General features: G+C 27.5%; 3 protein-coding genes across 3 annotated transcripts; 2 read left to right on the top strand and 1 right to left on the bottom strand.

Annotated features, from left to right (window-relative positions):
* The first annotated feature begins 577 nt into the window (after window positions 1-577).
* On the top strand, window positions 578-3,240 carry LOC128959209 (cytochrome P450 3A18-like). Its single transcript, XM_054305149.1, has 2 exons — window positions 578-756; window positions 1,884-3,240. The coding sequence occupies exons 1-2, from the start codon at window positions 578-580 to the stop codon at window positions 3,238-3,240; spliced, it is 1,536 nt and encodes a 511-aa protein (XP_054161124.1).
* Window positions 3,241-3,743: 503 nt separating this feature from the next.
* Window positions 3,744-5,380, bottom strand: LOC128959211 (lithocholate 6-beta-hydroxylase-like). The gene is made up of 3 exons (XM_054305150.1): window positions 5,259-5,380; window positions 4,472-5,187; window positions 3,744-4,414 (listed from the first exon to the last, which is right to left on the bottom strand). The coding sequence occupies exons 1-3, from the start codon at window positions 5,282-5,284 to the stop codon at window positions 3,744-3,746; spliced, it is 1,413 nt and encodes a 470-aa protein (XP_054161125.1). The 5' UTR covers window positions 5,285-5,380.
* A 778-nt stretch (window positions 5,381-6,158) lies between these two features.
* On the top strand, window positions 6,159-8,242 carry LOC128959212 (cytochrome P450 3A30-like). The gene is made up of 5 exons (XM_054305151.1): window positions 6,159-6,208; window positions 6,402-6,551; window positions 6,632-7,335; window positions 7,505-7,825; window positions 7,896-8,242. The coding sequence occupies exons 1-5, from the start codon at window positions 6,159-6,161 to the stop codon at window positions 8,240-8,242; spliced, it is 1,572 nt and encodes a 523-aa protein (XP_054161126.1).
* Window positions 8,243-12,201: the final 3,959 nt, after the last annotated feature.

The raw sequence follows: 12,201 nt of genomic DNA on the forward strand, positions 1-12,201 counted from the left end.
ACACACATGATTAGACTCGTAATGTATAGCAACACTAATAAACAGTTAGTAAAAAATAAATTATGCCAACTGTTTGTGTGTTACTGTAAAATAAAATACAAGTATTTTTGATATATCATTATAATTGATTGTTTTTTTTTGTTGTTTAATAATTTATACAATATTAATTAAAATATTTTACTTTTTTTATAATAATAATAATAATAATAATAATAATTAATGTGTATGATATTTATTATTTCCCAATACTATCAACAATATATATACAACACTATGATATATTAAAACAAATATAAAAAAAATTATAAGTTTTTTAATTAATATTTTGTATTTTAATGATATTCAATGTAATAGTTTTTTTTAAAAGATAGTATATGAAACAAAAAATGTTTTTAATTCAAAATATTTACGATAATAATTTACCATGGTTATTTGTATTATTATTAATAATTATTGGTCTAATTTATGTTTGGTGGTTAGTATGTATACTAATTTTATTTATTTATTTAAATTATAAATTAAATACTAAAAAATTAAGTTAAATTTTTTTAATAACAAAAAAGTTTTATTAACTTAAATGTTTTGTGTTGTTTCGCTCAGGTATCTGAAAAAAGTCAACACCTATTGGTCGAGTCGTGGCGTAAACGGTCCGAAACCGGTCATTGGTTTTGGCAATAATCTGGAGCTCATGAATGTTGGCAGAGGTCGGGGCAATAAAGACAGTGAATGGATGACCAAATTTGGCAAATTATACGGGTTTGTAGTCATCATAAACACACAYACACACACTCACTCACTCACTCACTCACACACACACACACACACACACACACACACACACACACACACACACACACACACACACACACACACACACACACACACACACACACACACACACACACACACACACACACACACACACTCACTCACACACACACACACACACACACACACACACACACACACACACACACACACACACACACACACACACACATACACACACACACTCACTCACTCACTCACACACACACACACACACACACACACACATACACACACACACACATACACACACACACACACACACACACATACCAGGGTTGCTAAAGTTTTCGATTTCAGGGGAGGTATAAGGCATAAAACTGAAAAAAATATTGGGGGTATAAGGGGGGGGTGAAAAATTTTATTGCATTTTTAAACAAAAATTTTTGCCAAATTCCCACTCCAAATTCGGCTCCAAAAATTGACAGGGGGCCCCCTAACTTTTTGGCTTCAGTTTAGGGGTGGTAAGATCCAAAAATTCTCGATTATCTCAGGGAGGGGTAACCCCTACCCCACCCCCTTTAGCAACCCTGATACATACAGGCAGACACATATACACACACACCAATATAAAACTTATAGTTTCATATGGTGGGATCATAGAGTATGAAAAATTAGAGTGACCAAATTATATTTTATTTGGAGTACTAAATAATAATACATACAAATTAGAAAAATAAAACAAATTTTGATAAATAACTTATTAATTAAATATAAATTTATTATTAAATTAATAAAAATTAAAAATTAAAGAAATTAGTAATTAAAATTTAAAATTATATAAAAAACAAAATACAATTTTTCTTATAATTCCTTATTTTTTATATATTTTGTTGGAAACTCTAAAATTTTTATTTCAATGTTATTGCGCAATCACTATTGATAGCTTTATATGTATTAATGCTTCCCCTCAGTGCTTACCCTTTTCCCATATCCACTATTGGTTAATCCCACCATATGAAACTATAAGTTTTATATTGACACACACACACACACACACAACAAAACAAATATTATTTATATATATATATATATATTTTAAAACTTAACCTCAGTTACTACGACAATACCCAACCGGTGCTCTGTATAGCCGACCCGTTACTAATCAAAGAGGTGGTCATTAAGAACTGGCGCCTCTTTTTGAATCGACGACAACCGACATCGTTGTCCTGTTTGAATCACGAAATACTTTCGCTAAACATTGAAGAGCTCCGGGATGTCCAATGGAAACGGTTGCGCACAGTTATGAGCCCGTGGTTTACCAATGCCTACTTTGGTACACTAGTCGATAGTGAACGACAATGTTTGCGGACATTGTTTACGGCAATAGACAGTCATATCGGTGACGGCGATAAAGCTGTTAATATGATTGATGTCTACGAAAAATACATAATCAATGTGATTGCCGGTCAGGTATACGGTATTTCGTTGGACTCGTTTACCGAACCCGAACATCCGTTTGTCCAGAATATTAACAAAACAATTGATCCGATCGACTATCGGGTATTAGCTCAGAAACTGTTGCCCAATTGGTTGCTTAAGCTGTTGAACATTAGGACACCGTTTGACGAGTCGGCTCATCAATACTTTCTGCAATTAGCCAAACATATGCTCCGTAAGAGACTGATTAGCGGCGATAAGACCCGGGATTTTGTTGGACAGTTCGCCCAGATTTTGTCGGCTAACGACAACACTGCCGACGATCGGCGCCGAATTACTGACGAACAATGGCTGCGGACAGGTATGCAAAAGTTTGCCTACGAAGACGAAATACTGGCCAACGTCTGGAATCTGACAATGGGTGGGTTCGAGACCCGATTGATAGCCGTATCGTTTGCTACGTACGAGTTGGCCATGAATGAGGAACTACAGCAACGAGTTTACGACGAAATAATCAAAACGGTAGTCACAGACACCAGTAGTAGTACTGGTAATAGTGGTAACAACAACAACAACATTGATCTGAAAGTTTTATCTGGACTACCGGTGCTCAATGCTCTCGTATGCGAAACACTGAGACTACACTTTCTGGTTCCGTCCGACGCGAAAGTGGCCGCCGAAGATTTCCGGTTAGCCGATACGGGTCTGGTTATTGAACAAGGGGTCAAAGTTGAAATACCGTTTTACGCTATACACAAATGTCCTGAATTTTATGACCAACCCTGGACGTTCAATGCCGATCGATTTTTACCCGAAAATCGCCCGAATCTAGTGGCCAACACTTTTATGCCGTTCGGTATCGGTCCGCGTCATTGTATAGCCGAACGATTTGCCAGTTTGGAAGTTAAGTATGTGTTGGCCGAAATGTTAATCAGATATCGGGTCCAGCGGTGTCCGCAAACAGTGGTCGGCCACTCGTCCAAGATATTTGACTCGAGAAATATGTTTTTGAAATTTGTTAAACGCTATTGAATTTAGTAATAATTATTATTATTATTTTTTATAATAGTATTATAAGTTTTTTATTTGATATATAAAAAAATTAATAACAGTATTATTATTGTATTATTAAAAAACAGTATTAAATAATATATACAATAAACTGAGTTTTTTTTTAAAATAAATAAATTATATTTTTTAAATACAGTAAATTAAATTGAATTTATTTATCAATTAATGATAATTAAACTATAGTTAGTCTACGTAAATGTTTACATTTTAAAATGTTTGATTTTAATTTTTTTTTATACTGACTATTATTAACAATATTTATTATAATAAAATATTTTCAATTTAAATTTTATTTTATATTAAAATTTGAGATAACTTTGTTTAAAACTTTTTATTTTGTATCTAATTATTTCATAGCACACATAATGTGATCTATTTTTTAATTATTAATTATTAATTTATTCTTATGTATTATGAATTTATAAAATAATAATAATAATAAAATAATATTAACAAAAAAAAATTTAATTTCTAGATTCAAACTTTAATACCAGTGTATGTTTGGGCGCATAGATTAGACTACTGTGCAGAGGTCGGGGATCAGTTTGGGGACAAGTAGACAGCCGATAGCGGACCAGTAGATTGGCCAGACTTATTTTCACTAACATCAATACAAACTGTTTGGCCAGACAGTGTCGGGGACCCAAACCAAATGGCAGATATGTTCCGGGTATCAGTTGATGACGATTTGCGGGTAGAAACCGTTCGGGACGGAACTCGGAGGCACTGGGATAGTAGTCTTCACAGTGATGTATAGCATAGATAGGAAATTCCACTTTTTCGCCCTGTTTTACTGAAATACCGGTATCGCCTAACTGATAGTCGGACGTTGTTTCGGTAAAACGACTCTCGCGTACGGCCGGCGAATGTAAGCGCAATGTTTCGCTGATTACCGAATCCAATAACTCGATAGTCATTAGCCGATTGTAATCTAATTTCCGGCCACTTGTTGTTGTTGTTGTTGTGTCCATACATGACATCACTTCATCGTAAACTTGTTGTTGTAGACGAGGATTGTTGGCCAACTCATAGCTGGCATAGGTATGTGTGGTAACTGTTGAATCAAATCCGACGGTTGTCAGTATCCAAGCGTTGGCCAGAATTTCTTCGTTCGTAAACTTTTCGCCATTTATTCCTATAAATTCATAATTAATTAATTAATTAATCAATCAATTGTTATGTCAATAAAAACCTTTATTATTTGGATGAAACTGCCATTTATTTGCTACCATATTAGTCATTAACAACTCTAGCCAATCGTTATACTGATTACTACTACTACTACCGGTGCTGCTGTTGCTGTTGTTTTTGTCGGTCGTCGCCATCAGTTGACGCTCATTCATCAGATGACTGGTCAGCTGAAGAAAGTATTCATTGGATTCCTCTTCGAACAGTATATTCATATTCAATAGCTTGAGTACCGGTGCCGGCAACAGGCGAACAGCTAGCGATCGTAATGGGTTTGGATTGAGTATGTTTAGGGTGTGCCGAACGTAGGGATGTTCCGGCTGTTTATGGGCATTGATGGCCAACGAGAATATGCTGAGCGCGTGTATGTTAATAACATACTGTTCGTATAGTTGTTTCATCGGAACCGGCGATCCTGACTGTCCGCCGACGGCTACATACGGTTCCACGGCTTCAAACAGTTTGCTAAGCGATTCGTCGATTTTAGGCCACAATTGTTTCAGTTTGGATGAAGTAAAACCCGGATTCATAGTCTGTCGGATTCGTTGCCAATGACTATCGGTTGTCTCGTCAATGTTCAGACCCAACAGGGGTTCATCGCGGACACTGAGCACCGACGGTACCGATCGGTTGGGAAACGATGACCAGTCCTTAATGCATACCTGTTTGATAAGCTCTGGATCGCCAATAGTCAGAATCGGTGTATTAAACGAATAATAGCTTTATATAATAATATAGAGATATTAAATAATAGTTAACAATTTGTTTTTCCTGTTTACTAAACCACTAACCCATATAGTTTGCCATATTTTTTCATCCATTCAATGTCTACCTGTGCTCGGCTACGCCAAAGCAGTTGAAAATTGTTGCCAAACCCCAGCCATGGATACGGACCGGTTATACCACGTTTGCGCCAATAGTTAAAATGTCGACTAAAATATCTAGGATTTAAATTCAAAAAATAATTTTTGTTTTAAAAATCTAAATTTAATTTATTAGTATCATTTAATTATGTAAATAATCTAAAATATATTTTATATGTATTTATTTAAATATTTTTTAAAATAACATATTTAATAAAATTGTAAATTACTTACTTATATAAAACAATAATTATTAATGTTAACAAACAAGTAGCAAATTCAATTGATATTATTTGCATATTTATTTGTTTAGTTTGAAAAATAAAATTGTAATTTAAAATAATTTTAATTAAATTTTAAAATTATTTTAGTTATTTTTTAAAAATATTTTTTTCATTAATACTGTATTTTATTTAATGTAATGTACAGTAGTTGTCATTAGATAGATATGTACTGATTTATACAATAATTCAAAAAAATGGAAAAAAACAATTCAAATTATTTTAAATATCATAAATTATTATTAATATTTATCTACAACTACTCTAATGATATTGCATTTAATTAGTTTTTTTTGTGATTAATAATTTAATTAATAAAAACTGTATAACAAAAAAAAATCATTATCTATTGTAACAATTAGTTAGAAAATTAACTATATATATATATATATATATATATATATCTATTCAACAATCAATAGTTTTTTTAAATAAAGAATTTATTTAATAATTTTATTTTATTTTTTAATAAATACATTATTTCTATTATTTTATTATATCATTATTTTCTAGTTTGTTAATAAAATTATTTATTTAATTTTTGATAATGATAATTTTAATAACTATAGTATGTTTGGTTGCAATATTATTTTATCGGTAAGTATATAATATGAAATAAAAATAAAAATAAAATTTTCTACTAAATAAAAAAAATAACAATAATTTTTTGTTTCTTTGATATTTATTAATTTGAATCATATATTATATCTAAAAACTCTAAAAAATATAAGAAAATATTTATTGAATTTATTGTTCAATAAATAAATGATTTTTTGTTTGTTTGTATCAGTCATTTGAACCGTAATTATAGCTATTGGTCGGACAGAGGACTGAAAGGACCGAAACCTATCATATGGTTTGGCAATACATTTGAAGAGTTGTTTCGCCGGATTTCGCTTATCGATAGAGAAAGACGTCTGAAATATGGACCGACCTATGGGTACATGAGTTTTATTACTAGTATTACTAAAATTATTGATTTATAACAAAACCAAAAATAAAATTTGATTGGTTTGATAGTGTGTTTGAAGGAACTGATCCAATACTGGTAACATCCGATCCGCGGCTAATCAAAAACATTTTGGTCAAAGATTTCAATACATTTCGCAATCGACTCAGGGTTTTGCTAACACCGGCCGATCATCCAATCTATAGGCACGTCATCGACAATACCAAAGATGACGATTGGCTGCGTATGCGTGCCGTAGTTAAGACACTGTTTACGGATATCAAACTCCGATCGATGGTCAGCAAAATTGAGGCCAATCTACGAAATTTGACTAAAGCTTTGGATGGATGGTTGGGTCGGGAGACGGACGCCGAGGCAGTGGTCGATATACGCGAAATGTTTGTCAATCAGGGTATAGACTTAATAGGGTCGGCCATGTTTTCGTTGGACCAGGATTCATTTAGTCGGCAACAATCGGCGGTCCAAACCAATGATTTTACACCACTAATTAAACGGATATTTTTTCCATCAAAATTCCGAATTCTGGCCATTTTTGTTTTGCCGAAATTTTTGCTACAATTCCTCGATATTTGCAATATTATGTCCAAACAGGCGCTGAATGATTTCGCCGATCTGACTGTCCGACAGATTACTAAACGTAAACAATCGCCGGACGATGTCTACGAAGATTTTCTACAATCCTTACTGAATCGGTGCCGAGATTTTCAGGAAAGACAACAACAAAAACAAACTGTTCAGACATCCAGTAGTGACGGTATGTTTTGTATATACTAAGAGAGAGAGAGAGAGAGAGAGAGAGAACTCTCTCCCTCTCTTTCTTCTCTCTCTCTCTCTCTCTCTCTCTCTCTCTCAGTATATAATACTGTATTTATTTTATGATATATTTAATTATTATTAATTTTTTGTTGTTTTTATTTGTGTAGAAGTACTACAAAACAACAAACAAATGTTAGCCACAGAGGAAGTGGTAGCCAACGTGTTCTCCCTATTTCAGGGAGCTTTCGACGGCCACTCCATTTCGATGACATTCATTACGTACGAGTTGGCCGTCAATCCCGACTGTCAGCAGCGAGTCTATGATGAGATTAGCCAGTGCTGGGATCAGTCAACCGGACAGTTTGATTTTGAAACACTTGTCCGACTGGATTATTTGGATGCCTGTATATCTGAGGCATTGAGACTACATTCGGCAGTCATACGGGACGGACGTGTGGCCACACAGGACTACGTCGATCAGACAACTGGTATACTTATGAAACAAATGATTAGTAGTCTCCTAACTAAATAGTTATTTATTTTATTGTATTTGATTAGGTGTTACCATCAAAAAGGATCAGGTAGTCATATTTTCGCGTTCAGCATTGCACAGATGCCCCGATTACTACCAGGAGCCGGAAAAGTTCAGACCCGACCGATTTCTAAGTGCTAACAAATCCAATTTAGTTGCCTATACTTTCCTGCCGTTCAGCTTAGGTGGTCGTATGTGTCCGGGCAATAAGTTTGCATTGAATTCCATTAAATTGACCATGGCACATTTGCTAATCAGGTATAGATTCAAACAGTGCGATCAAACCGTACTGAAAACCGAACCGCTTGTCGAACACTATACCTATTGTCCGGAAAAATTGTTTTTGAAAGTTGAAAAACGAGTTACTAATTGACTGATTAATTAATTAAGTAATTAATTAATTAATAGTCTAATGTAATGTTTTTTTAAACAAAATGCTTTTTAACATTAATTTTATTAATATTTAATTGTATAATTAAAATTGTTTAGATATTTTAATAGATAGATATCAGTTTATATTGTATTTTTTTATTTAATAAAAAAAATTTACTAAAAACAAATATAAATATTAGATATAGAGTAATATTATATAATATATAAAGTTTATTGTATTATTTGTTTGTTATTTGTTAATAATTTTTTTTTGTAAATTAAGTTTTAAAAACTTCAAAACTAATCATTTTTTTAAATAATATTTTTTAAATATAATAAGTTAATTATAATTAGAAAATAGCATTTAATTTTATTTTAATAATTATATAAATTGTCATCTCATTAATAACTGCGTAACTCTAGAGACGTCAATGAAATAAAAATATAAAAATTAATTATAACAATACATATTTAGATTATAAGTAAAAATTAAATATTAATATTATTATTATTTAATTTTATTAATAATTTTAATAGAAACTTAAGTAAATTAAGTTTTAAMAACTTCAAAACTAATCAATTTTTATGAAAAACATTACAAAATTAATTTAAATTATCATATCATATTTACATTTAAAAAAAATTAATTTTTATTAAAAAATATATATAAACAATTAAATATTTATAATTTTATTATTTATTATTAACATTTATAGACTAGATTAAAAATTACTTTAATTGAAAATCATAATCAATATATATATATATATATATCAAGATAACATTTTAATATAATAGTCTTTTTTGTATTTATGTATGACACTTTTCATCAACAACCATATTTTAATGTAAACGTAAAAATGTATTGTTATATTTTCAATTTTTATTCAAAGTAATGTTATTTCTATGGGAAATTTTTAATGTTTATTGAGCTCAGGTAGGTTTTAGGCTCAGGTAGGCTGATGTTGTTTAACTATATTTTGCTATATTCTATAAGTTACAGGGCACCGGGAGGTTAGCTACCTGTGCTAAATTTTTGTAAAATTTTCAATTTGTTAAAATTTTTAATTTTAATTTAAAGCAATGTTATTTCTATGAGAAATTTTAAATGTTTATTGAGCTCAGGTAGGTTTTATGGACAGGTAGGCAAGTGTTGTGTAATTACACTTTGCTATATTGTGTGTTTTAGGGCACCAAAAGGTTAGCTAAATGTGCTAAATTTTTGTAAATTTTTTTCAAATGCAAATTTTTTTCGAAAAAATGATTAAATTTTTATTTTTATTAAATTTTTTAAATATATATAAAAAATTAAAATTTCTCAAAAGTTTAGACAAAATAATGTGTATTGGTTCAGTAGTTTTGTTTTTTATGTTATGTAGTAGTTSTATAGACAAATTAAGTTTCATTCAAATTACTTATGATGAATATTTTAAAATTAGTAAAAGAATTGCACGGCTATACATGTTGCGCGGGACAAACTAGTATTTTTTAAAACACTAAGACCTATAAAATTTTATTTTTTGTAATAATATTTTTTTTTTTAAATGTGTCAACTAATAGTGTAATAATTATTGATATTTAAATAATAATTTTTTAATAAATACTTTTTTAAAATCATATGTCAAAACACTATTGACACATATTTTTTTAAATAAAATTTCATTTATATAATAAACAAAAAAATAAATCTTATGACATTAACACAGATATTTTATTATGGAAATTTTTTTTTAATTAATATACAATAATTTTTGTTATGTCAAAAAAAGAAAATTCTAAAATATTAGAGAAATTTTCTGAAAAAAATTTCTTAATCTATAGTGAGACTAGATCTTAATTTAATCTTACTCTTAATTTTAGTTTATCTCTGTATGAATACATATTTTGATTATAAGTAATAATTAAATATTAATATTATTATTATTTAATTTTATTAATAATTTTAATAGAAACTTAAACTAAAAAGTATAATTAATTAATAAAAAAAATTTTACTAAAAACAAATATAAATATTAGATATAGAGTAATATTATATAATATATAAAGTTTATTGTATTATTTATTGTTACTTAATTAAATTTATTTGTTTGTTATTTGTTAATAATTTTTTTTGTTGTAAATTAAGTGAAAAACATTACAAAATTAATTTAAATTATGATATTTACTACATGCAACATTTAAAAAAAATATAATTTAATTTTTATTAAAAAATTTTATAAAAACAATTAAATATTAATATATTATTATTTATTTATTATTTACATTTATAAGTTAGATTAAAAATTATTTTAATTGAAAATCATAATCAATATATATATTTTTAAAAACACTAAGACATATAAATTTTTATTTTTTTAAATAATATTTTTCTTAAAAAAATGTGTCAACTWATAGTGTAATAATTATTGATATTTAAATAATAATTTTTGAAAAAATACTTTTTAAATCATATGTCAAAACACTATTGACACATATTTAAAAAAAATAATTTATTTAATAAACAAAAAAATAAATCTTATGACATTACAATTAACACATATATTTTATTATGGAAATTTTTTAAAAATTAATATACAATAATTTTTTTTATGTCAAAAAAAGAAGAAAATTGTAAAATATTAGAAAAATTTCTAGAAATTTTCTGAAAAAAATTTCTAATTTATAATGAGTGATCCTAATGTTTATTTTATCATATCTCTGTAACAATACATTTTTTTATTATAAGTAATAATTAAATATTATTTTTATTATTTATTTTTATTAATAATTTTAATAGAAAATTTAACTAAAAAAGTAAAATTAAATGATTAATAAAATTTTTACAAAACCTATAAATTATATATAATAATAATAATAATAATAATAATAATTCATTTTATACATTTATAAAAAATATTTGTATAGTATATAAGTATTGTCTCATTAATATAGTTATTACAATAGCTATTGTTATAGGGATTCTATATTACAAAAAAAAMAAATAAAACAAAATTTCTATAGAAATTTATTAGAAATTTTCTAGTTTTCCATCTCTTACAATAAAAACATTTTTTACTTTTTTTTGAAATGATATATCAAAATTGTATATTGAGAAATCAACAAACAGAAAATCTTATGATATTTCAATTAATACATAAATTTTAATTATTTATTATATATAAAATATGCATTTAACATAAATTATTTAAAAACAACAAAAAAATATATAAGATAATAATTAGATTGTGATTACTTTCAATTTTTTTTATAAAAATTTTTATTGTTTTTTAAATAACTTAATATCATTGCTAATATTTTACATTAAACGGTTTTTATTTTTTAAAAAATATATTTTTCAAATAAAATAAAATATTAATCAATAAAAAAAATGTTTGCAATAAACAAGAATACACATAAACTTTATATATGTTTTAACATTTATAATAATATATATTTTACATAAAGTATATTTAATACACTAAAATATAATGTTTCAAAAAATATATAATTACAAAAATTAATTAAATTTTAATTATATAAAATATTTTTATATTTAATCTAATAATTCAATTTTAAATATAATTATTTTATAAAAATTAGTTGTGTAATTAAAAATGTTTAGAAATTTTTACTGCAATGAAAAGTTTATATATTAATAATATTACACAAAAAAATATATTTTTTAAATAAGAAACTAATTTAAGGTTAATTTAATAAGGTATTTATTAAAATTAAAATATTAATAATATTTTAAGTAAGTTTTCATAGAAAACTTTGTTAACAATTTTGGTTCAATAAAACTTTTATTTGTTGATTTTACCCTATTTTTTGTTGTTGCTTAACCCTGCTTAATTTTTTATATTGATTGATTGATTTATTTAATTTWAAAAAAATAAATTATACTAAAATATTATCTACCGTATATTATCCCAGGCCAAATMTTTTATCAGTAGTTTAATTTAGATTATTTTTTTATATATA

This window comes from Oppia nitens, unplaced genomic scaffold (assembly GCF_028296485.1).
Source record: "Oppia nitens isolate AA-2021 unplaced genomic scaffold, nextdenovo-longstitch-racon4-pilon3 scaffold43_pilon_pilon_pilon, whole genome shotgun sequence".
Classification (NCBI taxonomy): Eukaryota; Metazoa; Arthropoda; class Arachnida; order Sarcoptiformes; family Oppiidae; genus Oppia; species Oppia nitens.

Coding starts and splice junctions, on each gene's coding strand:
- LOC128959209 (XM_054305149.1), top strand. CDS start 578: ATGTTTTGTGTTGTTTCGCTCAGGTATCTGAAAAAAGTCAACACCTAT. Junction 757..1,883: donor AAATTTGGCAAATTATACGG/GTTTGTAGTCAT, acceptor ACTTAACCTCAG/TTACTACGACAATACCCAAC.
- LOC128959211 (XM_054305150.1), bottom strand. CDS start 5,284: ATGAAAAAATATGGCAAACTATATGG. Junction 5,188..5,258: donor AAATATGGCAAACTATATGG/GTTAGTGGTTTA, acceptor TATTATATAAAG/CTATTATTCGTTTAATACAC. Junction 4,415..4,471: donor GTTTCATCCAAATAATAAAG/GTTTTTATTGAC, acceptor ATGAATTTATAG/GAATAAATGGCGAAAAGTTT.
- LOC128959212 (XM_054305151.1), top strand. CDS start 6,159: ATGATAATTTTAATAACTATAGTATGTTTGGTTGCAATATTATTTTAT. Junction 6,209..6,401: donor GTTGCAATATTATTTTATCG/GTAAGTATATAA, acceptor TGTTTGTATCAG/TCATTTGAACCGTAATTATA. Junction 6,552..6,631: donor AAATATGGACCGACCTATGG/GTACATGAGTTT, acceptor TTGGTTTGATAG/TGTGTTTGAAGGAACTGATC.